We start from the raw sequence: 27,601 nt of genomic DNA on the forward strand, positions 1-27,601 counted from the left end.
GGTGCAGCAGTGGGACCCAGGCCGCGGTCGGGGCCGGGGCGGGCGGTGGGGACGCCATGGCCGAGTCCCAGCTGAGCTGCCTGGACGAGGCGCACGTGAACGAGCGGGTGACCGAGGCGCAGGCCGTCTTCTACTACTGCGAGCGGCGGCGGGCTGCGCTGGAGGCGCTGCTGGGCGACGGCGAGCAGGCCTACTGCGAGCGGATCAAGAAGGAGAAGCTGAGGGATTTTCTGTCCAGCCCGGAGCGCCAGGCCCTCCGCGCCACCTTGACCCGCTACGAGGACCCCGCCCCGTCCACCTCCCGGGGAAAGAGCAAGGCCAAGGCCAAGGCCCTGCCGCAGGACCAGGCTGAGCCCAGCGAGTCCCTGGCCTACTGGCCCGACCGCTCCGACACGGAGGTGCCCCCGCTGGACCTGGGCTGGGCAGATGCGGGCTTTTACCGCGGCGTGAGCTGCGTCACCTTCTTCACTCACCCCCCCATGGAAGAGAAGGCGCCCCACCTCAAGCAGGTGGTCAGGCAGATGATCCAAGAGGCCCAGAAGGTAGGCCTGCCCCCGCCCCCTCACGGGGTGGACCCGATGCCCAGCTCCTTGGACCATGCACCACCTCAGGGGCACACCGCCCTGACCACCCTCTGGAAAATAGTCCAGGAAACCTCCCTCACGTCGTGGGACTGTGGCAAGTCTAGAGAGGATGGATGTGAACGTGTTTGGCAAATTACAATGTGCTAGAGAGTTGTTTTTATTACAGTGTCCAGAGGCACTGCTTCCCCCTGCCATGTGCTTATTATGTATCCCTGTCGAATTCCTCTCCCTAGGGAAGAGTGGAGGCTGTGGGACCCTTTCGTAAAATGGGCCACTCAGAGATCATGATAATAGCCTATGTGCTTCCCAGAGATTTACAAAACATATCCCTTGCTGTTTTCTCATTTGATCTTCATAACAGCACCAGGAAGTTGGTGGTGTGACCTCCCCACCCCCACCCGAGCCATCTGTTCTTGCTGCAGCAGAGTCAAGGCTGGCCTGGCCCCTCAGTAACACTTTCTACTGGGTCCAATACTAGAGCTGAAGAAACCTGGAATGAATGAGGAATGTATTGTGAACACCTACTATGTGCCTGGCTCTGTGCTGGGCACTTGGACAAAGTAGGTGGCTGGACTCAGCAGCCCAGGAAAAACTCCCACTTATGCTGTCTGCTCTGCTTGGGAGCTGAAAGAAGGGAATGTTTCTGGGCTGGCTGCTTAGAATACTGGCAGGGCTGGTAGGTTGTGGGGGCAGAGGGAAGATTTTAGTCTTTACTCGGTGCTCTTGGGTAGGGTTACCTGGGTAGGGTTTCCAAGTAAAATATAGGATGCTCCCTTAACTTTGAATTTCAGATAAACAACAAGTAAATTTTTAGTGTCAGTATACACCAAATATTGCATGGGGCATACTGATACTAAAAAGTTAATCGTTTTTCTGAAATTCAAAGTTAATGGGGCCTCTCGTTTTTTATTTACTAAGTCTGGCTCCCCTACACTGAGATTCCTTAAGAAACACCAGCAGCCTTTAGTGTCCAGTTCAGAATATACAACAGGAGTGGCTTGGGTTCGTCGTTCTAGTTCAACTGGATGAATGTGGTGGTTCTGTTACCCCTGGAGGCTGAATGGCCTAGGGAGGGAAGATTAACTTAGAAAGACCAGTGGTGGAGCTTCTCTTCCAGGACGGGGTGGTGATGCAGGTAATTGGCTAGATTGGCCGCCAGAAGGAAGGGTTAACTTGCACGGCGCATATTTCCGCCTCCCTCTCTAATTCCTCATTGTCTGCCTGAGCTTTCTTTGCCTTTTTCTTTTGCAGAATGCAATATGCAAGCTTGAGCAGAGGAGAAAGGACATGAGTGATAGATAATATTATGCAGCAGGCTGCAGCTGGGGTCAGGGGTCAAGTCTTATAATACTAGCAAACCACAGCTTACGAGTACTTAGTACGTGCTAGCCACTGTGCTACTGATTTGCTTGCATTTTCTCTTTTGCTTTCCACGACAACCGGGTGAGATGGGTATTTTCTTTATTTTTGGATGCAGTTACTTGCTGAAGGTTACATAGCTACTGAGTGTCTGAGCCAGGATGCAAACGCCGACGTTCTTGCTCTTGATCACTGTGCTACCCCGCCCCGCTGGCTGATGATGGTGCAGCAGTATTACACCCGAGGAGCTTGAATGGAGTTAACCTGGTCACACAACCTGGGGTGTAGATTGTGTACCTCTTACAAGAAGGGAACGCAGGGCTCCTGCCCACTGGAGCTTCTACGCCCATGTGGGATGTGAAGAGTCTCTTGTGCAGTAGTGTTCATAATTCTTTAAATATTTAACGACAGAGATTTTAACAATTGTGAACTGATCCAATACTCTAATACATACATATTTAACCAGTAGTTATTTCCTGAGTGCCTACTGTGCCCCAAGCACAAGCCATAGGAAGATATAATGTGACCTTTACCTCCAAGAGTTAACTCAAAGGCTGGGGGATGTGCTGGAAGGAAAACAGTTTTTCAGGCTCGATGTGCCTAATCTGGGAGAGCTTCCTGAGGGAGGTGAATTGCAGAGTTGAAAGGAGAGAGAGAAAGAAACTGGAATCAGTGGTTTCTCCTTAAGACACTCAGGAGCAGGAGGGAGAGATTGCTGCTTCAAAATGGCAAGCAGCTTTGATTGGCAGGAGGAAAGAGCTGTCCCGGTGTGGGGGTCTAAAACTGGGTCCAAAGTAGGTGACACCCCCCTTCCCCCCAAAAAAGCAGCTTCTGACTCTGCCTGTGCCCACTCAACTCCCAGGCCTTCTGGGCCCCCACCCTTTATCACTGCTGCTTACATCTGTACAGCACCTTCTCAAAGACCCTGTGAAGTAGGTAGGGCGGAAAGGTTGACCCTGTTTCACAGGTAAGGAAACTGAGGCAAAGAAGGAAAGAGCCTTGCCCGAAGATCACGTGGCTGGTGATAGAAAGACCTAGATCCCTGAGTTCTGCTCTAAAGGCTGTACCTCTGACAACTGCCTGCCCTCAACCCTATCCCAGCTTGTCCAACTAGCAGGCAACCCTCCATGGCCGTTACCTGATTTTTCCTTCTTCCTTTTCACCCCGAGGGACGGAGTTTCTTTGTTTTCAGTAAGAGTCTGGCTGCTGAGAGGCCAGGTGGGGCAGACTTTGAGACGGTTTATGTGCAGACACGCGTGATTGGGGGTGGAGAGGCAAAAGGACATACATGGCCAATGGTGTGCCCAAGTTTTCTTATTTTATCTCATTTAATCCACAGAATAGCCTCATGAGGTGCTGTTGTTTTTATTCCCAAGTGATAACAGGAAACCAAGTCTGGGGGGGTCGAGAGTGGGGAGTGGCTATGATTTACCCACAGCCACAGAGCAATGAGGCTTCCAAACCTGGGCCTCAGGGATGCGGAGAAATGAGCCTAACTCGGGGACACTTTGAAAATATGATTGTGGGTTGGGGACGAGGGGCAGAGAGTGGTGGCCGGTGAGGCAACAGCACAGCAGGTGTGGAGGTGGGACCATGGAATGGGAGGAGGCCTTCGAGATGGTCAGTCCTGAGTTATCTGCTCTTTGGGCGTCTGCCAATGTCAGATTGGCCTCCCCGTCCTGGGCACACTGGATAACCAGTGTTCAAACATCCGGCCAAGTTTACTTGTGGGGTGGGGTTTTTTATGCTGTTTCTTTTTTTAAATCCTTGAGTGATCTGCTTGCTTTAGTGTCACTGAATGATGTTCTCTGTCTGCTTAAACTACAGGAGGAAAAGGTGCCTTCAGGGACCCAGAAATGTGTCCCGGGCCTGTCGCACGCTGGCATGGAACGCCAGACCAGGGGAGGTTGCTGCTACTTGGGCTGCTAAGATCACTGTACCTCCAGGGAGTGGGCTCACAGCAGGACCCCGTGGAGGCTGGGAAACTCCTAGTTCTTATTTACAAAGGCAGCTTGAGAGGCTCTGCTGCCATTTGGATGGGCTAGCGACTTGGGAAGGATAGTGCATCCATTTGGTTACTGGGCAGATATTTCAAGGTCGACTGTGTGCTAAGTACTTTAGTGAAAACAGACATATAAAACATACCTCTGCTCTTAAATCGCCTAATAGTCTACTAAACCATCATTATAATACAGTGTGATGAATGCTGGACTAGAGGGTGTGGCAGGAGAGCCACTAACCCAGCCCCTGAACCGGGTTAGGGCAGGACCTTTGATGGGGAGGACCTGCCCACAAGCATGTCTGGGCAGCAGGAGGCCAAGCCACCCACCCGCCCTTGCGCGCAGGCTCCCTGCTGGCTGGCAGCGTCTATTGCTGAGGTGCTGGCAGGTTTAGAGAGGATTTATTGCCTGCGCTTCAGGAACAGAGGGAAACTTACTGCCCGCCCCCCACAAAGATTGAGCTTAACCCCCGCAGTCCTGGGCCCCATTTCCTTTGAGCCTCAATCACTATGGAAAGCAGAGTACTATCCTCATTTCACAGAGGAACCCTCTGAGGTCCAAAAGGGTAAAACAACTTGCCTTTAGACCAACGACAAGAAGATGACCCAGCTTCCCCAGGTCCCTGGTCAGATTACCAATGACCCCACAAAGATTAGAAGCACCGCCCAGGAGCTGCTCTTTGTGCCGTTGCTGTGGGAGGAACAGGCCTGCCTGATTGATGGGGCACAGAGAGGCGTGGGTCGCCCGGCTGGGCCCTACCCCATCCCTGCCTGTTGATGGGTTTTCCCTCTTTCCTTCAGGGACCAACTCAGATGCCACCTCTTCCTTGACCCTACCAAATTTTCAATCCAAGGTGATATTTTGGTTCTCAGACGAGGCTCCTTGTTTGTGCCTAGCACACAGCTCACTGTCGGAGAGCTTTGGAAGAGCCCAGACTCCGCTTTATTCCTCTCCTGTCTCCTTTGCAGGGCCCCAAGGGTCACAGGTGGTCAGTGATTTGTTTAAACGATTAGAAACTGTCTCCTCCTGGCCACTGTTCCTCTCTGTCCCTCTAGAAAAGCAAGTGTCTGGAGGAAGTTCCCTGTTGAACTGCACGTCACCCAAGGGGCTCCTTTAATCTCCATTGTGACAAGCTGTGTGGGAGCAGAGAGAAGAATACTCTAAGTTGGGGGGTGGGGTGGCAAGGGGGACCAGAGGGATTTGGGGAAAGGCTCCAGGCAGAAGGTGTGGTTGGCCGGGTTAGCAGCCTGGTTAGAGGTGTGGGCAGCTGATAGGGGTGAACGATTGGGTTCGCTTGCCCAGGGAGTGTGGCAGTCGGAGTCACCAGCTTTGCAGGTGGCAGTCATGGCCACTGCGTAGAGCCCACTGTTCCCCCATTCGCCTCAGTCAGGGCTGCCCTCGTTCAAGTACATCCAGCCCATAGTACCCAGGCACCTCTCTCGACAGGCACATGCTGGGCAATGGGATATGGACACGATATGGATACAAAAAGAACCAGAACAAAAGAAGTTTACAGAAAGAACTCTTTAAATGTTACTGGTTTGTGAAATCGGATAATATATTAGCCACCTCACTCACCACCTTGTTCGTGAACTGGTCCCCAATTCTTGACTTGCTCCTAATCCCTCCCTCCCTTCCTCCCTCCTTTCCCGTCTCCTCCTCCCCTTCCATCTCACAGGGGCAGTTGACTTTCTCTAGAGCTTCTGAGCTGCCTTTCAAAAGCCTGACTTAAGTGCTCAGGGCAACCCAAGACCTGCAGGCCCCAAACACTGTCCCCTCTGCCGAACCCTTCTTCCCTCCACGAGTAACCTTTCCACGCAGGCTTTGTTTCAGAGGCACTGGGCAGTTGCAGGGTCCTTGTCCCATCGAGGCTGAGATAATGGTGCAGCGGCAGCTCCGGGGACTCAGCACCACAGAGCCTGTGTGGGATCTTGCCCCGGCCTGTCACAGCGTGCCTGCCAAGCCCCCGGGCGCTTTGGCTATTGGACTCTGAGTCTCTCTCCTTTGTGCTCAGTCGCATCCCAGGAGCCCAAGTTTCTGAGCAATGCCAAGCTTCATGTCAAGGACAGAGGACAGGCTCTGAATTTGAAAGGACTGGTTTCTGTCCTGATCTGACCACTTACTAGCTGTGCTCTTTTGGGTAAATCACTCTCTTTGACTCCTGACCTGTGCAAAGGGAAGATAATACCTAGATTCCCGGCTGGTTTTGAAAAACAAGGGAGAAACTGTGTGAAAGATACTGGGAAAGTATTGTGCAAATGTCAGTTGTCTTGGAAAGTGACTGCTGCCTTCTCTGACTTTTCTGAGAGCAGGGGAGGGAAGTGCGGCTGAATTTCCTCCCAGGAAGTGGGGGTGCCCCAGCCAGGAGATCAGGTTGTTGGGGCAGGTGTTTTCTGTTTCCTCCTCTGAGAGAGGAGCGAGGAGCATCTGTCCACTGCCCTCCCCACAGCCCCTCTCCCTATATTTATCTGTTGGCCTTGATTTAGAGGTGGCAGGATGTCAGGGCAGCTGTCTATCTGCCTGCCTCCGCTGTCTGGGGCTGTGTCATGTGCGTCCTCACCCAAGGATCTTCTCTGGGTTCTGCCATGGCAAAGACAAGACAGGAAGGCATAGAGGCCCCCCAGTTCCTAAACCAGGGATGCCCGATGGTGTTCCCCTCACAGTCACCCCGAACAGCCTGACTGGCCACATGGGTCCAGTCCAAAGAGCCCAAGGGCAGTCTGGAAAGACTCCCCACAAGTTAAGCTTTCACAAGGAGGTGGATGTGACAGGTAGGGACAGGCTGTTTGTCTGTCTGGAGGAGAGGGAAAGCTAGGCTTATTTCCTCTGAAATGGGACACTTTGGGTCCCTGAAACTGAGGATGGGTATTTCCCAGGACGTTCAAATGTAGAAGATGGGGCCTCAGTCAGCTGGTGCCTTCTTTATGTCCTTCTCTTGGTGTCAAGAGCGGCATCTGCCGGACAGTGGTCTGCCGGACAGTGGTCTCAGCAGGCCATGCCACTGCCTGGCGGAGGAGTACACAGCTGGGAACTAGAGCCTGGTGTCTTCGTCCTTGCTCTGGCTGTCGTTTCCTTGCCCACCGGGTGACCTTGGGCAAATCATTTGACCTTGCTGGGCCTCCATCTCTGCATCTGTAACGTGGGGATAATTCTTGCCTTCTTGCTTACAAGACTGCTCTGAGATTCTCGTGCAAGACTATGAGACAGCACTTCCAAAAAGATAAGTAATGTATACAGATAAAAGGGATTTCTATTAAGAGGGACTAACATCAAAAGATAGGTGCTATACATGTTATTTCTTTTAATTAATCCAATTCTTGGCACCTTGCATGGGAAATGGTGTTTCCCGGAGGCCTAAGGAAAGCACAAGGTCATATTACTCATAAGAGGCCAGTAAGGATTCCACGCATGCCTGAGGTCAAGGCTATCCTTCTGCTACAAATGCAGGTTACCTTTGGGGATTGCCCCCTGGGGCCAACTCTTCCCTCTAAAGCTTCCGGAAGCAAAGTATATTTGTTGCTAGCCACGCCCTGGGAAGCTCACAGACTAGTGTCGGATGCAAGCAAGTACACAACTGCTAGCTGCTCTGATCAGTGAGTTGGGGGAGGGTTCTTGCTGCCTCAAGCTGGGGCAGGTGTCACTGGGAAGCGGGGTGTAGGTAGCTTCCAGGGACCTATATTGTCCTCTTAACGGCCACCTTCTGGCCCATGGGACTTGTGCCCTCACTGGCAAGCTGAGACCTTGATGGATTCCCAGCCAGCAGCCTCCCCCCATCCCTCCATGTTCTCACCCCTGAAGATGCTGCCTCCCCTGGGCTGCTGGCCAGATCCACCTCCCTCTTCTCAGAGTGTTCCAGGCAGGGCCTGCTCTGGGACAAGCTTCCAGGGGCTTGGGGGGAGCAGGGCAGAGAACAGGCAAGCCCAGGTGGGGCCTGGCTGCCTGCCTGCCTCTGCTCCTGGCGCTGTCCTGAGCTCCCCCAGCCACAGGGTGAGTCACTCAGGGATCCCTGCTCCTCCGCCTCCTGCCCCCACGACAACTCACCCCCCCATCCCCCCACCCCCCCACTCGCACCCCCCATGAGCAGTCAACTGTAGCCACCTTCTGCAGTTTTCTTTCTCCTCTGAAATCCTTGGAGTCTGTAGACTTGCTAATGATCCCAGAATCTTTGCCCTGGAAGAGAGCGTTTCTGATTATTAATCTCTTTGCTCTGAGTTTCCAGAAATCTATAGGCTCATCCTGGCATAGCTTGTTTGGTTGTCATCATTCTGTTGGGCCCCTCACAGTACTGGCTGGGCACTTAGGAGGCTCCATATAAATGTCCTTTTGTTCTGTTTTCTAGAAGGGAGTCAGCAGATGGTTGGGGTGGGGGCGGGGACCAGGGCTCTTTCCATTTCGGTGGGTCTTAGAGGACAGACTGTGAGTGTCCTTAACTCCCAATTCCCAGGGGGGTTTCCAGAGATTCCTCACATTTGCTGAATCACTCAACATAGTTTTCTGAGGACCTACTATGTTCCAGGTTCCAGAAATATACAGATGAATGAAAAGTGGACCCTGCCCTTATGTCTAATGGGGTACATAAAAAATGGCAGTACAGTTGGGGGTGGGCTGCTACCTATTATTTATGAGCACTTAATGCCAGGTGTGTGCCAGCCCTTTTAGAATATATTATTTCATTAAATTTTCACAACAATCCAGCAACTTTCCATTTTATAGATGAGAAAATAGAGGGTCAGAGGGGATCAGGCCACTTTGCTGGTAAATAGTGAAGCTGAATGGGAACTGAGATGAGTCCCACCAAGGTCCAGGGGAGCAGAGGCCCCTAGGAATTGACAGCTGAAGCAGCTAGTTTGGATGGGGAGAGCGGGCAGAGGGCCAGCCTGTACAAGGCTGTGGGCCTGGGAGCGCGTGGATTCACTCACTCTGTTCTCTTCACCCCAACGCCCTCCTGTCCACCTTCCCCAACTGCACCCCTCCCTGAACAATTCACTTGCCCCTCTTGGGAAGCCCTCCCAGGCAGCATTCCTCTGGCGGGGGCCACAAAGTTATCCTTGCAACTGTCAGCTGCAGTTATCTTGCCCTGATGTATCCATCAAGAAATACGTTGACAGGTACTTTTTGAGTCCTGGCTTCTCTGCCCATGTATTGTATGGGGGGGGGCTCAGAGCCCCAGGCCAGTAACCCAAACCAGCAGGGTGATCCTAAGAAAGAATTGTTTGTGTATCTTCATTGGACTTTTTTTAGCAACTGATTTATCTTTCTAATTATGTTTAGCTTTAAGCTAATGTTAAAATGAGCTTGCATTAGATAATTTTCACTAATTAACATCAACTTAGTACAGGGGAAGTCGTCCCAGGAGCACGGGGGGCAGGGAAAAGCTGGCCTAGGGTCTTACAAAGAATTGCTCCCTCCTTGGCGAGTCATGTGGTTCTTCATGGCTGAATTAGTCACCCTTTCTCACGTCATCTGGTCTCTTTTCTGGAGAACCAGCGTGGGTCTCCTTTGTATGTCTCCTTTATCAACCTAGTTTGGGGTAAGGGTGTGAAGGGTGACAACCTCATAGGGTCCGATCAACAGGGAATGAACCCCACTGAGGCTCATGGCAGGGGGACATGACCCAAAGTCAGGAACAGGGCCTGCACAGGGGTCTGGGATAGGAAGTGGCCTGGCTGGGCAGAATTGGGCAGCAAGGGGGCTGGTGTTTACTGATGTCTAGTTAGTTAACCTGAAACAATGTAACATGGCTACAGGCAGCTGGGATGCCTCAGCTGACAAAGCACAGATGCCCTGCTTGGGGAAGGAAGCCTCCAAGCTGGGGACAGGGCCCCATTGGTCTTGGCTCTGCCCTGTTGATCGACTGGGGCTCTGGTCCAAGCTGCTTCCTCAGCTGCCTGAGGGAGGCCTCCCCTGCAAAGGGATTCTCTTTAGAGCAGTTCCTGCCAGTCAGGCCCTGTGCTGGGAGGAATGACAGGTCTCTGTCCTGCAGCCCTCCCCGCAAGTGCTCAGACACATGCATCCTGGGAGGGGCACACACTGCCCTGGTGGCTGGGGACAGAGTGGTCCCAGGACTGCCTCAGGGGAGAGTGAGACAGGGACCTCCATCCTCACAGGGATAGTGGTGACACAGGGGCTGAGCCTGAGGGTGTGTTTGGAGAACAAAGAGTGTTTATTGTCAGGAGAGGGAGTGGGTTGGAAGCATGAGAAGGGTCTTTGGCCACCAAAAGGGCTTGATTTGTAGGAAGTGGGGGGCCAGAGTGTTAGAGCTGGGGAGCAGCATGTTAAGGGGTGTGTTATTGGATCCTCCTGCCAAGAGGGAGCATGATGAGGACTGGGAAACTAGTGCCCTATCAAGCGATGCTGTGGGCCTACTGTGTGCCAGACACTGTCAGGGAGGAAGGGCAGGGCTCTGCCCTCGGGCAGGCACCTCACCAGATTTTGTCTGGGTATCACTGCATGTCTTTGTATCCTTACCAGACCCCTGAGGCAGGCTCATTTTTCAGGTGGAATTCAGAGGCGTTAAGTAACGCCTAGTCTCATGGACTGTAGGGCACTTGACTCCAAAGTCTCTGCTTTCCCCACTGCAATTTGCTCTTGGACTATGGGTGTCACCCCCGACTGGTGCAGAAATTGGTGATGCTTCAGATGGGGCCTGTTACACACAGCCTTGAAGACAAAAGCAAGTCTTTGGGTGTCCCCAGAGCCCTGAGAGCCCACCCCCACCCCCACCCCCAGGGAGGAATTGTTCCCATCCTCCAGCAGCACAGGTTTGTGCTACCTCCAGGCACTTTCCACTCTGGCAGCAGGTTTCCAGGGTGCGGGTGTAGGTGCCCATCACTGCTGGAGAAACAGTGCATCTTACAGACTCCACTTCCCTTAATTGGGCTGCCCTTCCCCTCAATTAGTTCAAGTTTTGACCTTTCTGGGAGTGTAGTGTTGCCTGGGCTTAATCAGCACCCTGAGCCGGGCCTGCTGGGCCCCGAATTGAGCAAAGGGAAAACATCTCCACCTTGAAGTCTGCACGGGCGGTCGGTCGCTGTGGCAGTGGGTTCCCTGGGAGGTCAGCGCCCCCACACTGGCTGTCTCCTTCCCCTGCCCCCTCTCCTCTGAAGTGATGGCCCTTTGTTCTGGGTTTGGGCTCTGAGGACAGAAGAGGCACCGGCGCTGTGCTCCTTGCGCTGCCCCCATCGTCTCATTTAAAGCTCAGAACGGCCCTGCGAAGGTGTCACCTCCCTGTTTTAAAAGGAGGAAGCTGAGGCTTAGATTAAATAACTCACTCCTGGCCACACCAGCAGGAAGACTCTCTGCTTCCAGAGAGTATATTCTCTCCCAGACACTGGCAGTTACTCAGTCTGATCCACCCGCCACCTGTGTTCAGAGCACCTGAGGGGGTGGGCAGTGCTGTTAAAGTGCATTTTCCCAACGCTGCAGAATCACAGTCCCTGAGGATGGGGCCCTGGATTTGTACATTCAGCAGGCACACCCCACCCCACCCAGGTGAGTGTTTTATACACTGGCATTGGACAGCCACTGCCCTGTAGTTCTTGGTCCCTCTTTGGGGAGCTCAGAGAAGGACATTCCAGTTGGAGATAACTGACCGAGAAGTAGGTTGGCACTACCCTCCATGGCAACGGGAAGGACTGCTCTCTGGTCCCAGACAAACTGATTCCCCTGGGCTGCCGGACAGATGGCTGTTCTGGAAGGGGGCAGCTTGACCAGTTTGCCCAGCTGCTGCCCTCCCTACCCCAAGGGACCTGAGGCTTTAAGGCGTAGGGAGTTAGCCCCATTCACTTGTAGCAAGTGAATTTAATAGTCCTTCGTAACTGCATATCTTTGCCCTGGCATTTTGCGGGCATGATCTCATCTGAACTTTCCGGGGGGCATGGGAGCTAAAAGTCAGGCCCCAGGCTGGCGTGGGTAATCAGCGGGAAAGCAGGGACTAGAACCGCCCCTGCCTCTATGCCTGGTGGCCAGTCTCCCTTCCTCCTCAGGAAGAAGTGATCTGTGATGAGCAGGGCTGGCCTGTGACCTCTTGCTTTTCCCCACCTGGGAACTGAATGAGAAAGGGGTGGATCTTTGCGGGAATAGCAGCCACACCCATCCCAATCCCTAAAGCTCCACCTCGGCAGGCAGCACTGGAGAAGCCAGTGAGGCAGAGGGTGGTATTGTCCAGCAATACCGATGCACCCTGGTTTTGTGTGACCAGAGGGGGCCTGGGGACCTAGCCAAAGTGGATCTGTCCCCAGAGCCTGCTGTGACCACATCTCGCAGTGATAGCTCAGGACTAGGGTGTTTAGTCCCACCTCCGCCACGACTCAGCCAGGTAACCGCCTCTGGGCCGGGCTCTGGCTGTCGTTTCCTCCTCACTCTGAGATTCCGTGTGTCTGGAATGTCCTTCAGTGCAGGGGCCAAGTGCAGAGGTGCAGCCTGGGCCCTGCAGGTGGGCACGGCCAAGGGGCTTTCGGGGGCTGCCATACAGCCCCAGTTCCGCTTGCTGGCTTGCATCCCATCACAGGCAGGACGGGCCCCTTTGGAATTTGCACAAAGGCACTTGCTGCCTGAGTTAGCGGCAGGCCTGCCTCCTGTGTCCTGTCCTCGGTGTGGACTCCTACCCCTTGGTTAAATGCCCCACTCAAGGGCCACTGTTCCTTCAGGATCTGAGGCGGATGCAGCAGAGGCAGATACCAGACCTTTGAGCTGTGGGCAGCTCAAAGGTCAGCAGTCCCAAAAGGTGCCCTTAGGAAGAACTTCAACTCTGCCTTAAAGCAAGCCCATCTCACCGGGAATCATGCCCAGCATTCTTTTGTTTAAATCTCCGCCCCAGTGCCTTGTCATTGATGAAATAAAAGAAATAACTACAAAGCTACATCCATACCCTACAAATAAAACAATAGAGATGAAACAACCTCCATTTAGGCGTTCATTCAGCAAACGAGGAGAGCTGACTGTGGTGAGGTGTCCCCTGAGGGGGGAGATTCTGGGAGAAATCAGATGATCCGGGCCACCCAGGAGCCCCACCCAGGAACCTGCAGCCCTGTAAGGGACAGAGCCATTCAGCAGATGTTACAATACATCAAAGAGCTGTGTTATTTGCCTGGAATACAATGTGGGCAGGAAGCAGGCAGTGGTGAACATGACTGGCTGGAGAGAAGTTCAGGAAGTTCTTGGCTGTCTTGAGAGGCATAGATGTTTCACAGAGGTATGGAGGGGGTGGGACCCAAAGGACTTGCAAGTGCCTGATGTGTGGTGGTTCTCAAAAGGTGTGTGTGTGTGGGGGGGCTGATGCAATTTTGCCCCCCAGGAGACACTTATCAATGTCTGCAGGCATTTTTTGGTTGTCACCACTCGGGGTGATGCTACTGGCTGGCTGCCAAACACCCTGCAATGCAAGGACAGCCCACCACAACAGTTACTGGCCCCCAAAGGCCAATAGTGCTGGGAACCCCATGTTCGGGTAACTAGGTCGTTCTGCACGGCTGAACACGAGGGGCAGAGATGAGATGGCCCAAGATGATGCTGGAGAGGAGGCCCTTCAAATGCCAACTTCAGGGTTTGGACCTCTCTCAAGGGCTGTGGGCCCCACTGGTTCATCAGTCTCTGGTTTTGGGGCATCGCTGCTGTGGAGAATGAGTTGGAACAAAGAGATGTGGTAGGAGAGACCAGTGAGGAAGCTATTCCAGAAATTCTGTAAGAAATGACGGCAGCCCAAGCTAGGGCAGCCGTGCAGTGGGAACAGAAAGGAGTTGACCCAGAGAAGGTCCATGGAGGGGGTAGGACCTGCTGGGCTCCGTGACCCATTGGATTTGGTCAGTGGGGAGAAGGACGAGGCCACTGGACTGGGGCTCCTTGTCAGGATGACTGAGAGGATGCTGATTGGGGAGGTGTCTGGGGGGGAGGGGGCTGGTGAACAGGCTCTGAGGGGTGGAGAGCCAGTGGGTCATCCAAACGCAGCAGGGGTGCCCGTGGAGGCTGTCCTGAGCAGAGCCGCCAAGGAGTGTGAGGGGAAGGTAGGGTCCTTGGCCTTATTGTTGCTACCTAGTGGTAATTAATGAGTGGAGAAAGAGAATCAGAAAGCTGGCAGTTTCATTAAAGGTGAATGACAGAGGGGAGTCCTGAGGCTCCCTAGCCCACCCTGCCGCCCCACCCGCTGTGGCAGGAGAGCAGAGCCGCAGATGTGAAGCTAAGGAAACAGCCGATGAGAAGTGCTACAGCATCAGAGCCCCTTGGCTAGTGCCCGCCACAGCTTCCCACAACTCCTGCCACCTCGAATTAACCCCTCTCCCCAGTGCGCACGTCAGTGGGTAAGTCAGTGGGTAAGCGGGTGAAGGACACAGGAAGCCTGCCCACAGGGCGGAGGGGGCGACTCTTGTCTCCTGACCAAGTCTGTCTCCCCGCGTTCTGAGCCTGCCATTGAGACCTTCTTTTAAAACCCGATTTTCCACTGACGCAGGGAGACTTGAAGGTAGGTTTGGCGGGAGGCTCACATGGCACATTAAACACCCCGGCAGAGGTAGTGGCTTGGGCTCACGCGGGGCCCTCCAAGACCAAAGCGCAGGGTAATTATCACTTCTCCACAACCAGATTGCAGGAGTCAGCGAGCAATTGATTTTTTTTTTCTCCTACTACAGTTATTTCACTGTTTAACTGGCAGTGACACAGATGGCTGCCTGAAGCCGTCTGAAAGTGGGGGCCCTCAGGACTCCTCTCTCCCCTCCAGTTTGTGATCCTCTCACATAATATCCTTCTCAGTTGGGGGCAGGGTGTCAGCTCCCTGCTTGCTCTTTCTTTCACAAAACAAAAGAAAGAGTGTAAATCCAGAAGCCCCTCCCAGAGCCAGCCAAGCAACCCTCAGCAATGTGCTGATAGTTGATTTTAAACTGGACACTGGAGAGTTAGGAAATGAGCAAACGATGGACCGGGCCTTAGACAGCCCTTGGGAGATAAGAAATCAGGAGCCTGGCTAGACCCTGGGAAGCCAAGTTCCCGGATGCAGCCCCAACCCCATCTTACCTACCCCATACCTACTGTTCCAAGCCAACTGCCTGTTTGTTTGTTTGTTTGTTTGTTTGTTTGTTTTGGACCTCAACTGCAGAGCTGATTGTGAACCTCAGTTCATGGTCCACTTGTCCTCATCAATCCATGGAAGGGCCCTCTTATTTTACTTTCTTTCTCCTGTCTCCTTCCATAGGCAGCCACCTAATGGATTCAGTGTGTGTCCTTGCACATGTCTGTATCCTGAAAAACATGCAGTGTTATTTTATGCAGTGTGCTTTTGTTTACATGTTTGGTACTAGGCTCTAGATCATGCCCTCTAACATTTTAAATCAAACTATCCATGTTGGAAAGAACTGTCCCAGTTCTGCATATGGGACTACGTAGTTCACTACTTCTGTCGGCTGCTCTGTCGTGTACGTTCCTCACATCGTTTATACCCGTTTTTCTAGAGATGGCCGTCTAGAGACATCCATCAAAGACTGTGGCAAACTCTTTGCTACCCTTACATCCACTAAGCTCTGTCCCTTGCTGTGAGGAATAGCTGCTCAGTGCTTCCTCCACCAGCAGTGAATACGGAAGGGTTCCCCGTTTCATTTCTTTGCTTTAATTTGAATTTTTCTCTTTATATACTTCTCTTTATGTACTTACTAGCTATTCAGGTATCTCCTCTAGGAATTGCCTATCCATATCCTTTGCCCATTTTTCTAATTAGCTTCCTGTCTTTTTCTTGCCGATTCGCAGGAATCCTGTGTACATTATTAATTCCTTCTGGTTGTAGACATTGCAGATTCTCTTCTCCCTGTCACCTGTCAGTTTCCTTTGTCTGTGGCATCTTTCTTTGAACAGAAAATCCCTAATTTGTCAAATGCATCTTTTTGAAATTTTGCTTGCTTTATGATTTGTGCGTTTGGAATCTTAAGAAATCCTTTCTTACCTATGTCATGAAGATGTTTTCCTACATTTCATCAGTTCCTTTATTTTATCTTTCATATGTAAGTATTTATCCTACCTGAAATTCGCCTTTATATATGGTGTGAGGTAGGGATCCACTTTATTTTTTTTATATACAGTAAGCCAGTTGTCCCAATAGCATCTAGTAAACAGCATCCTTTCTCCACTGAGCTGGGATTCTACCTCTGTCAGACTTAAAGTTTTACATATATGTGCAGGTACGTAAGTTTTTGGCCTCTCCATTCTGTTACATGGGTCTATTTGTCACTTCCTTCCTACCTCAGTACCACAATTCTTTCTACTAGAGCTCTGCAGTGTGTCTCGCTGTCTGGTAGGACAAATGTCCCCTTTTAGCTTTTCTTTTTCAAAATTGACTTAGCTGTTACAAATATTGATTCTTCCTCACATGTTAAAAGTATTTGTTTTGCTCCAAAAAAAATTTATGGAACTTTCAATGGACTTACACTGTATTTTATTAGTATGAGGAGAATTGGATTTTTAAACTATTAAGTAAGTCATGTTACCCATGACCATGATTTATCTCTTCATTCACATATTTTAAAAGGTCTTTTAATAGAGTTTTATAAATTTCTTCACAAAGTTATTAATTCCTTAATATTATGTGGTTAAATTGTAATTTTGAATGGATCTTATTTTCTACTTTTTTTTAGTTGGTTATTGCTGTAGTAGAAGAATGCTATAGGTTTTTGCAAGTTTTTCACGTATCTGACAATCTTGCTGAATTCTCCTATTAATTCTAATAGTTTTTCCCTGCATTCTACTGGGTTTTCTATAAAAATATTATCTCAAATAGTGGTAGTTTTGTCTCTTCTAATCCGTCTATCCCTTAATTCCTTTCTTGTTATATTGCACAGGGGACCTCCAACACTTTGTTAAAAAGCCGTGTTAATAATATTTTTGACTTGTTTGAAACTTAAAAGGATTGCATCTAAAGTTTCTCTGTTAAGTATGCTTCAGGTGGGTTTTTAGTAGATAGCCTGTGCCAAGTTAAAGAAGGTCCCTTCTACTCCTAATTTTTTTGAGAATCTTAATCACAAATAGGGATCTAGTGTTATGAAATAGTTTTAAAAACCTATTAAGATAATATATGATTTCCCCTCCTTGACCCATAAATGTTATAAATTAAAATGATAAATTTTCTGATATTGAATCATTTTTACATCCCTAGGATAAACCTTACTTCATTATGTTGTATTATGTTTAATTTACTTTTAATGACTTAACCCATGTCATTTTTATTTTCAAGTTCATCAATGTGTAAAAGGTCCTAATATTCTTTTTAACATTTTTACTATTTCTTAAATAGTAAGAAATTCTTAAAAAGTAAATGTGTCTGTAGTTATTTCTCTTTTTTCACTAAGTATTTTATTTGTAACTCCTCTGTTTTTTGTCAGTCTTGCTAGAAGTTTGTCTATCTTGGTTAGTCTCTTTAAAAAGTCAGTTTTTTATTTGATGTTTCTAAAATACCTTAACAGCTACCCATCTCTGTGAGCCAGTGTGATGCAGTGAAATGAAGACTCTGGAGTGAGACAGACCTGAGTTCAAGTCCCTGCTCTGCCGCATGCTGGTGACTTTGAACACGTCACTTTGCCCCTTTTGCATTTACTGCCTCATCTGTAAAATGGGAATAACAATCCTTCTCGTTGTGAGGATCAAATTAGAAAGTTTGCCTAAAGCACGTGGAGCAATGTGAGTGAGGCACGTTCAAAGTGTCCAGTGCAGGCTAATCCCCGTCCTCCGTTCCTTTGTTTGTGCTGTGCTCTTTTTGCCTGAAATGCCCGCCCACCTTCTAGGCCCCTGCTAGCCCATGTGGCACCTGTGTGCAGATTAGACTAATGTGTGCCTTCCTTAGGTGGCACAGTTGCCACTCCCCCCTCAGCCCAGTGACCATGGGCAGTGCACAGCCTGTGTACCCATGCACAGCAGCCCTGCCCATTGCCCTGCTGGGTTTTCCTCTCTGCTCATTTCTCATGTTGCCTCAGGCTGCCATTTGTCAGGTTTCAGCCTGTTCGCTGAAGCCTTTCATGTTCTCCCCTGGCTGGAAATAGTCGCTCTCTCTCCCTCCATCCCTCCTGTCTTCGCCCCTACCTCCTACCCCTACCCTGACCTCACATCACTTGTCATTTGTGCATCTCTTACGGCATTTATATCGTTTTATCTTGTATCTTAGTTATTTTGTGCAAATGTCTCATTTTCCAACTGGGTTAACCCCTTGAAGGTACGGATTATAATTTATTTTTCTGTAGATCCTCCCTCTGCCTGGGGGGCTCAGTAAATGTTACGTGTATGAATGATTATTAAATGTAGGAGCTAAGAAGAGCCTTAAATATTATTGTGTAAATGGTGTTGGGGTTCTTTAGAGGCAGGAGTCATGATGGTAGGGCACACATGTGAAGGTGATGGTGGTGATGGTGATGCAGATGGCGGGGACTGCTTAACTGAGTGCCAGGCACTGTGCTAAGTGCTTTCACAGCTTATCTCTCTCAATCCTCACAGATAGGTGCTAATGTTAGCTCCACTTGGCTGCCAAGGAAACTGGGGCTCTAGCGAGTCAGCGGTGAGGTGGTGTCCCAGGCCTGGTCTGCCTGACTTCAGAGGTCAGGCTTTCAGTGACCACGAACCAGCAGAACCAGCAAATGCTCTGACCACACAGCAGCTACTGTGTACTGAGGACTCACTCCATACCAGGCATCATGTGTGATGCTTCACAGATGTTATCTCTAATCCCAATGGGGAAAGTACAGGGTATCTCCACAAAGTACAGATAAGGAAACAGAGGCTCATTAAGATTAAGTGACTTATAGTTTAGTGGTTACCAGAGGGTAAGGGGGGGTGGGGGGTGGGAGATGAGGGTAAGGGGGATCAAATATATGGTGATGGAAGGAGAACTGACTCTGGGTGGTGAATACACAATGGGATTTATAGATGATGTAATACAGAATTGTACACTTGAAATCTATGTAATTTTACTAACAATTGTCACCCCAATAAATTAAAAAAAAAAAAAGATTAAGTGACTTGTCAAAGGTGACATAAATGGAAAATGGTCATAACCAGATCTCTGTGACACCCCCACCCCCCCATTCCCCAAAGCATGCCCTTTCCTCTGTACCACGTACACAGTACTTGGGCCCAATAAGAAAACCCTTACACGGAGCAGAGGAAGGTTTGTGTAGGAAAATGGAGGAGGCTAAGTCGGGAAGGCAGATGTACCTCAGGCTGCAAAAGGCCGTGCCTTCCAGCGTGGATAATCAGGACCGACTTTTGGAAAGCAAGGATGTGAGGATGGAGTGGGATGTCCCGGACACCTGAGGCCAGGGAGCCCGAGCTCGCTGGAGCGCTGCCTGGAAAGCACAGGGCTTTGCTCTTAGGGAAGCTGCAGGGAGATCAAAGCCCATGCAGAGAAAGTGGCGTTTGAGCAGATCTGCACTTGTGGAAATAAGTCCATTCCATGCCTCTCGGTGATTGTATTTTCTTGAGCCTCTTTGTCTCCTTAGGGCACCAGCTGTCCTCAGCCTCCTAGCTCTCCCCTGGTACAGCTTCTGAAGAGCTGCTGGAAAACCCTCAGGGTGGGCCGAGGGGGATTGTCTGGATGGCCTGCACCCTCCATCGTTTCCCAGGACCCACAGCCCATCTCCTGGGCTCAGATGTGCTCAGACGAGGGTGGGGATGTGGAGAAGCCAGGAGAGGTGCAGATGGGGTTTTGACTTTTCTGTAGGTGCGTGGTCACCATGTGCCTCACTCACCATGTGCCCCTCCCCATCCAGGTCATCGCTGTGGTCATGGACCTCTTCACCGATGGCGACATCTTCCAAGACATCGTGGATGCTGCCTGCAAGCGCTGGGTGCCTGTGTATATCATCCTGGACGAGGCCGGCGTGAAGTGTTTCCTGGACATGTGTCGGGGCCTGGAGCTCAATGAGTTCCGCGTCCGGGTACGTTGTACCACTGTGAGGGCTGGGGGTGGGGGTGGCAGGAGACGAGACAGAGACTGCCTCTGCCCCTTTCCCTGCCCCCGCCCAGTTCACGGGCTCACACCTCAACCCCTTTCCTTCTGTCTGAAACCTTGCCTTGTGAACTGATAACCCTGAATCATACTCCCAGCTTATATTTTGTCCCAAGGCTGCTGAGCCTAAGGAGGCAGGTCTGGGCCAGTCCTGGGGTGCTCAGCCTGCAGTCACTGTCAGGCTGTGCTTCTCCTCTGGGGAGCTTTGGGAGCAGGCAGGAACCACCCCGAGCTTGTCCACACCCAAAGCAAGATTTCCTGACTTCCTCCTGCACTCTAAGTGGGGTTCCCCCTGTAAGGCTATAGGCCGTGGAGTCTAGTGCTGACAGGAGCCAGCAGGCAGGGTCTCAGGGACGAGAGGGCTCCCCCTCTAACCACACAGAGACCTGGCTCAGAGCCTTGCAGGCCCCAACCTCAGTGACAGTGCCTTTCTCTTCTACAGAACATCCGTGTCCGCTCCGTGACTGGTGTTGGCTTCTCTGTGCCCATGGGGAAGGTCAAGGGGACCCTGTCGTCAAAGTTCTTAATGGTAGATGGTGTAAAAGTAGCCACTGGATCTTACAGGTGAGTTGGGCCAGGTCAGGGAAGGGCCCAGGTGGCCTTTTTTCATGGTAATGAATGTTCCTGTTCAGGAAGATGCTAGACTGGAGCCTCGAGTTTAAGAGGTAAGATCTGATCCGACGGTAAAGCATAACCTCTGGCCAGTCCCTTCCCTCGATTTTGTAGCTACTGGATCATTCCAGAAAGAGAGTCAGTTCTTACAGGACATTAAGCACAGCCTGCCTTTCATGGTCCACAGCAAATGGTTGCATTTTGAGGCTAGTTGTTAGGTGGGAGAAGCCGGAAGCAGAATGTCCCAGATCTGGGAAAGAAAGGTGAGGGTGTGGCATGGAAGGACGGTCTCCCAAATTCTAATTCAGAACTAAATTACCAGGAACATGAGAGATTGTATCTGTGTAGCGTCTGCCCTTTATGAAGTAAAATCTAAGTGCGGAAAAGAGACCTGGGCACCTGAAACAATTAATAAGTGGCGCAACTCCTCTTACATGGTTCAAATACGGGGTTTTGCAGAAACCAAGTGCCCTAGAAAATTCAGGGAAGAGCCGATGAGGAATGGAATGATATTTACAGTAGTAGCAGCTGCAGTAACTACTTATTACACATGTATGTTGTGCCAGCTACTGAGCTAAGTGTTTTATACACGTTATTTCATGTGAGCCTCACAATAACTCTGACTGTACAGGGTAGGAACCAGGCCTGGCGTCTCATGTCCTTGCCTTTCACCCACTACCTGCTTTCCACATTTGAGGCCAAGACCTGGGGAATAAAGGGAGATTGGGGTCAGTGGAGGGACAGCACCCCAGCACAAAGGCCAGGAGGTGCCTTCCCAGGGGCAGCAAGGCGTCTGGCCTTGGTAGATCATTCTGGGGCGGGGGGCAGTGGGATATTGAGTTGGCCTTGCTGAGGGGCTGCTGGCAGGGCGAGGCCATTGGCCTGGGCACATGTGTCTTGCTTTTCTGTCCTCATCTTCCTAGGTTCACCTGGAGTTCCTCCCACATAGACAGGAACCTTCTCCTCCTCCTGACAGGGCAGAACGTGGAGCCCTTTGATGTGGAATTCCGGGAGCTGTACGCCATCTCCGATGAGGTGAACTTGAACCAGCAGCTGGGCCTGGGAGGAGGGGCCGGCAGGTTCGGCGTTTACTCCTCCACCGTGGCGCGCAAGCTTATCAACCCCAAGTATGCACTGGTGTCCAGCAGCCGCCACCCGCCCGGGGAGATGATGCGCTGGGCCGCCCGGCAGCAGCAGGAGGCTGGCGGCACCCCAGTAGGGCAGGAGGAGAGCAGTGCAGGCAGGGAGTCAGCCCGGCGCCTGGAGAACTTCCTGAATGACCTGGTCACGCTGCCGCAGGTGCAGCCCCCGGTGGAGCCCTTGGGAGAGCTGAGTCGGACGGGTGGCAGATTGGTCTCTCACCTGCACGTGGACCTGAAGCCCCGAGAGGCACTTGACCGAAATGGCAAGGGAGAAGCTGCCAATGGGGACGCCACCCCGGCCAAGGAGGGCAAGCGCTTTAGCAACAGGTTGTTCAGTCGACGGACCAAAAGGCCAGCAGCGCCCAACGGCATGACCACCCAGACCCCTGCTGAAGTGAAGTTTATGATGGGGAAGAGGCCCAGCGATGGCTCCAGTGCCAACGTCTCAGGTGAGCATTCTGCTCCCCCCACCCCTCAGGCCCAGGGCTCCCCAGGCCTCTGGCCCTGAGCGGTGAGCTTTGCCTCCTCTGCAGAAAGGCCACTGCTTGCATGGAGAGAGCAGAGCTCTCTGGGGTCCGACAGTCCTCAGGTCCCACTCTGCTCGGCCTTGGGCCAGCCACCGCAGGTCTGAGTTTCCATTTCCTCTTCTCTAAAAGGGGAGAAGGATGCCTGCGCTGCCCAGCTGTTCTGAGGACATGAGTTGCTGAGAACAGTGCTGGGCATGGTGTAGTCTGAGAGCTGCCATTGCTACTGCTGCAGGCTTGGAAAGTCTCCCCTTTGTAAATGAAGAAACAGGCACAGTGCAACTGAGTTATTGCAGGGCTAAGGCTCGACCCCTGCCTCTGAGTATAGAGCTTGTTCTAGCAAACCTTGTTCCTGTGGTCAGGATCTAAGCTGGTCAAACACACCCCACCCTCACCTGTGCCCCACTGACGCCCTGACACACTTTTCTTGTTTCTGTTGTAAATAGTTTGACTTGGTTCCTCCCTGTTGTTTATTTGATAAGTGGTGTTTGCTGAGCTGCTTGCCTCTGGGAGAGATTGTTCCTGATAGTGTTATCTTTCTGCTGTCTCTCTGGGATCCCCCAGAGGTCCTGGCCTTTATCTCTTTCTCTGAAGCCGTCTCCAGCATGGCCTTTCCGGAGGCTGCTGGTGACTGCCAGGGCTACTGCTGGTACTTTCCTCAGATCAGCATCTCCGAGTTGCAAGGATTTCCTTATTGGGATTCCTCCCTCTGTGGCTGTGGGGCTTTGCTGCAGTGAGCTTGGGCTCCCTGGCTGGCCAGGTAGTGATGACTGGGCCTGAGGCCTTGCCCCAGGCAGCCTGAGGACCTCCAGGACTCCTGCATTCCCCATGGCCCCGAGTTGCCCTGAGTGGGTGGCTTGAGTGCTTCTGCCATCCTGCTACAGAGGCTGACACTCAGCCTGGGCTTCTTCAAGTCAGGACAGGCCTGGGAGTCTCTGTGAATCTGGGCAGAGCAGAAGCACCGGTGGTATGCCTCTGTTTGGCCAGGAAGCATTTATTGCACACCTTCATGTGTCAGGTCCTTCTCTGAGTGCCTTCTCTCCCACTTGGCCCTCACAACAACCTGGGCAGTGGCAGGTGGAAGCTCAGAGAGGTGAATTGAGTGGTTCCGGGCATAGTAAGTGTACTGGGTCCAGGACTCAAATCCAGGCCCCAGCCTGTGTCCCGTCAGGGAGGGGTGGCTGTCCTGGTCCCATTCCCTCTGGGCTCCCTGCCTCCCTCAACACCAGATGCTACTCTGCTCTGCACCTCTTGTTTGGAGGAAGGGTTGCCATGGTGAACATCTGGCGGGGAAGAGATGGGGAGGGGTGAGCCCAACCACAAAGGGGGCCATTTCCCAAGTCCTGATGGAGGTGAAGTGGAAGCTTTCTCTTCTGTCAGCCCCTCACCCTGAGGTGCTGTTGCCATAGAAACAAAAGGCCCATTGTCTTGTCCCTTCCTGCTACCTTCTGTGAGTCTCTCAGCATCGGGTTCTCCTGCTTGGATGGCTTGGACAGTGGCAAGCTGCCACTGCTGCTGCTCTCTCAGTGTTTGTTTGCACATGGTGCCCAGGAGCCAGCCATGCAAACCCGGACTCTGCCCTGGAAAGTTCCTCTCCCAAGCTCCCGGAACCCAGAGTGGGTGGGAGAGGAGAGCAAGCTCGAGAGTCATGTAAAGTCAGAAGGTCGGAGGAGTGCCCAGTGAGGTCACGCTGGTCCCCTCCACACGTTAGAAGAAACAGAGTGGCCGTGACCAGCACTGCCTCTGCCCGCCTGACTGGTCATCCCTTACCTGAGGGCCTGAAAATCAAATCCCTAGGGAGACCTCCCTCCCTGCTGTTCTCTCCCCTCAAAGGCAGGCAAGAAGCAGGGACTCCTGTACCCAAAGGCCCTTTTTCGTGGCCTCCAATGAGGCTGTCTTAGTGCCTCCTCTCGGGCACTAGGAAGCTAGGACTCTGTGTGCCAGAGCCAGAGGGTCGTGTTCCTGATAGCATGGGGTTCTCCAGAGCTGGCGCTTGGAACTGTCCTCTGGGAAGAGCTCACTTTGCTGCTACCTTAGGGCCCCCATCCAGGCTGCCTGTCCTGCAGTGAACATTCAGACCGTCACCAGAACAGCCATCGACAGAGCTCAGCTCCCAGTACCTTGCTCTGCACACTATGGACAGATCCTTTCACTTCCCCAGGCTGTTTCCTCCTCGAGAAGAGGCAGGGTTGAGCCATGGAGGGATTCCGAGGTCCTTTCGAGCTCTGATTCTGACTCTGTCCTTTCTGTCTCTGCTGCCTTCTTGTCAAGGGAGAGCTTAAGCTGATTGACAGTGTGCGTGCAAGAGCGAGAAGCAGAAAAGCTAAATACTGACAGCCTGTAAAATTGCCTGATAAGAAGAATATAGTTATCAAACACCACGCCACATTTTTGCAAACCCAAGTGTGGTTTTGGTCCTTGGGAGAACCTTCAGAAATTCCTTCCTGTAGGGCTGGGATCCAGCTGCTGCTGACTGGTGGTTTGAAGGCTCACAGCCCCCTCTACTGGTGGAAGCTGAGCACCTTTTCCTTCTGGTATTTTCTCTGGGCTGAGATCCTGCTCCTGTGCTAGGTGCGCTCAGCACCTTTGCAGAGTGTCTATCCTGGAGCTTGGGACAGGCCCTCTGGGGCAGAAATCCCAACCTCAGGGAACAGCTGTCACTGGAGAGCCTTGTTAAAATGCAGTAAGGGGTCTGGACCGCAGGGCGGGGCTCAGGGAACTGCACTTTAAACAAGTGCCCTGCTCTAGGGGGGTCCCAGAGCAGCAGATTACTGTTATACCCAGACAAGACCCTGCCCTCAGGGCTGCCAGGCTGGGGAAGGACGTCCCAGGTGTGGTCCTGAAGCCCCGCCTAACTCCCCCAGGGAAATCACTGAGAAAAGGCCAACACTCTTGAACACAGTTAAGAGACGGAAGAAAGGCCCAGACTTTTGCTGAGTCCCTGGCATGTGCTGGGTAGACACGGTGCTAAGTGCTTTCACACAGAACTCACAACCGCCCTGTCTGATGACATCACTTCACAAACAAGAGGCAAGCCCCTGTGTCCATGGTCACACAGTGAGGAAAAGGCAGCGTGGTCTCCTGCCTCCCAGGGCCTTGCACAAAGCATTAACGCTGTCTCCGGAAAGTAGAGTCGGCACCCTTTCCCTATATCTTTAAGGGCTGGAAGGGCCTGAGGCCTGAATACGTGACAGATTCTCCCCCTGCTATCCCACCAGCAGACAGGAAGATGAGAGTGGTCATTTATGCTCCAGAGTGCCTCTGGGTCACTACCTCCCAAGGTCCTCTGGGCCTGCGTTTTTCTTCTCTCAGTTCTTGGAGGTGATTCCAGTGGCAGTTGCTTTTCCAGAACTCTCCTGGGTTCCCCGGATTCATGCATGGATGGGACACCCTAGCTGGCAGTGTGCTCAGACTTCCAGTGATGTGGCTCCTGGGCTTGGGGACATCAGGTTTGCCTGTGTCCTCCCTGGGGCTAGAGGTCTTGGATCTCTCTCCTGCAAATCTGGGCCTCTGTCCAGGATGGAAGGTTGGGGACCTGCTTCTGGGGTTCAGAGCTCCATAAGGGACCTGGGGACCCCCAGTTGCACGGTAAGTCTACTCAAGAGCTGTCTTAGTCAAGGCAGAGTTTCAAAATTCAGTGTCACTCCTGAGGAGTGTGGGTCAGGTCCCAGCTGGTGTTTGGAGGCTACAGTTCGGTGTTGTAAGCTTGAGCACCATTACCAGCCAGGGGCCCCGTCTCACAGCACAGGTAAAGGGAGCCGAGTGAGTCTCCTTCCAGGGACCGATCCCACTTGACTCTGGAGAAGAGGCAGGAGTCCTTATTCTCATTGGCAGATGTCACAATCCCTCTGCCATTCTGGCTTCTCCTAGGCCTAGCCAGGACTTAGTCACTATCGGGGGTGAGTGACGGTGTATATGTCACCCAATCAACATCTGTTGATGCTGAGATTGCTGCTGCTGTTGCTACGCCTCCCTGAAGGAGCTTGCCACTGGCTGTTGTTCATTTTATCCAACAAGTGCGTGTCTCTGCAGTCTGCTCTGTGTGGGCACTGTTCTAGGTTCCTTGTACAGCAGTGAGCAAAACCAGCAGTGGCCCTGCCATTATGGAGTGAATACTGCAGAGAGAGGCCCGGATGGGCAGTGACCCTTGTATAAAAGGTGTGGGAAAGTCCTCTCTGACAACGGGGCATTTGAGTGGAGTCCTGAATGACCAGAGGGAGAGAGCTGGGTGGACATTCAGGGATGACTCTTCCAGAAAAGGGGAATGTGAAGCCCTGAAACCTGGAGGTCTTTGCCTGGCCGTCCATGTCAGTGTCCCCACTACCTCTCTCCCTGACCCAGGTCATGCCCTCCCCTGCCCCCCTTCACTGTGTCCTCCCACTTCCCACCCTACTTTCAGCCTCACTCCTGTGTGACCTCCCTTTGAAGTTTGACTTTCTCATAAGCCTCCTCTGGGCACCCTTGCCACACATACTTCATAAAAAAATAATTGTTGCTGTTCCTAGATTCTTTCCTGTTAATCCGAGCAGGTCTGATTCGCCTCAGCATCTTGCCTAACACCCACAGTGGTGGGTTCCATCCCTGTGCCCTGAAGGAATGACGCAACACAGAGTTTCTCCTAACGGGGTTTCTCTGCCAGAGGCATGGACATGAATTCTGAGTAGAAAGGGTCTCCCCAGGCTTTCACCCCGCCTTAGCTGAGTGTGAGAGTGGGCACCCCAGCCTTCTCTGGTGCACAGGCTCAGGAAGCAGGCTCTCCTGACACCCCAGCCTCAGGCGCTCGGAGCCACTTTCACATCCCTGCCTTCAAAATGCTGCTGCCTCCCGGGAGAAACTGGCGTCTGCTCAGTGGGCCAAGCAAATAAAAAGAGCGACTAAGGAGAGAAAGTGGGGATGGTCATGTCCATTGCAGTAGGGAGGGGACTGTGGGACCGCAGAATGTAATCACTTCAGAGCTGCCCTGGAGGCAGCCACAGCACCACCGAGGAAGACGACCCAACTCCTTGACCCTTGGAACCTGCAGGGAGGGGAGGGCGCGGTCATCGGCTCCCCTTCCACCTCCTCTAAGCTCTACATGCTGTCTGCACAGCCTCCTAGAGGCTCCGCCAGACTTGTAGCAAGTCCCAAGCAGTGGTGAACGGAGCAGGGCAGGGGGAAGGGCCCCAGTTGGGCTTGTCTAGTGTCTCTTGCTAATAGCCCAGGAAAAGAGGCAGCCGCCACCTTAATTAAATTCACAGCTGAAGTGATACGGGAAGGTGGTGTGAGCATGAGGGAGATGAACTTTGCAGTCTAGAAAGGAACTGGCAGGAAATAACTCAGCAGCTTCCGCCTGGGAGAAGGGCAGCTTGCACGCCAGGAGGACGTGGGTCCAACGGCTGACGCCGCCCTGGCAGGCCAAGGGTGTCAGCGTGTA

At 52.1% G+C, this 27,601-nt stretch overlaps 1 protein-coding gene across 1 annotated transcript in view; it reads left to right on the top strand.

The window, feature by feature from the left end:
* FAM83F (family with sequence similarity 83 member F) overlaps positions 1 to 27,601 on the top strand; it is a 28,949-nt gene continuing 1,348 nt past the window's right edge. The window contains exons 1-4 of the mRNA XM_019734447.2: positions 1 to 542; positions 19,672 to 19,839; positions 20,353 to 20,474; positions 21,446 to 22,113. Of these exons, the coding sequence (XP_019590006.2) occupies positions 57 to 542; positions 19,672 to 19,839; positions 20,353 to 20,474; positions 21,446 to 22,113 (1,444 nt within the window). The 5' untranslated portion in view covers positions 1 to 56. The remainder of the gene's footprint in view (positions 543 to 19,671; positions 19,840 to 20,352; positions 20,475 to 21,445; positions 22,114 to 27,601) is intronic.

This window comes from Rhinolophus sinicus, linkage group LG02 (assembly GCF_036562045.2).
Source record: "Rhinolophus sinicus isolate RSC01 linkage group LG02, ASM3656204v1, whole genome shotgun sequence".
In the NCBI taxonomy this organism is placed as follows: Eukaryota; Metazoa; Chordata; class Mammalia; order Chiroptera; family Rhinolophidae; genus Rhinolophus; species Rhinolophus sinicus.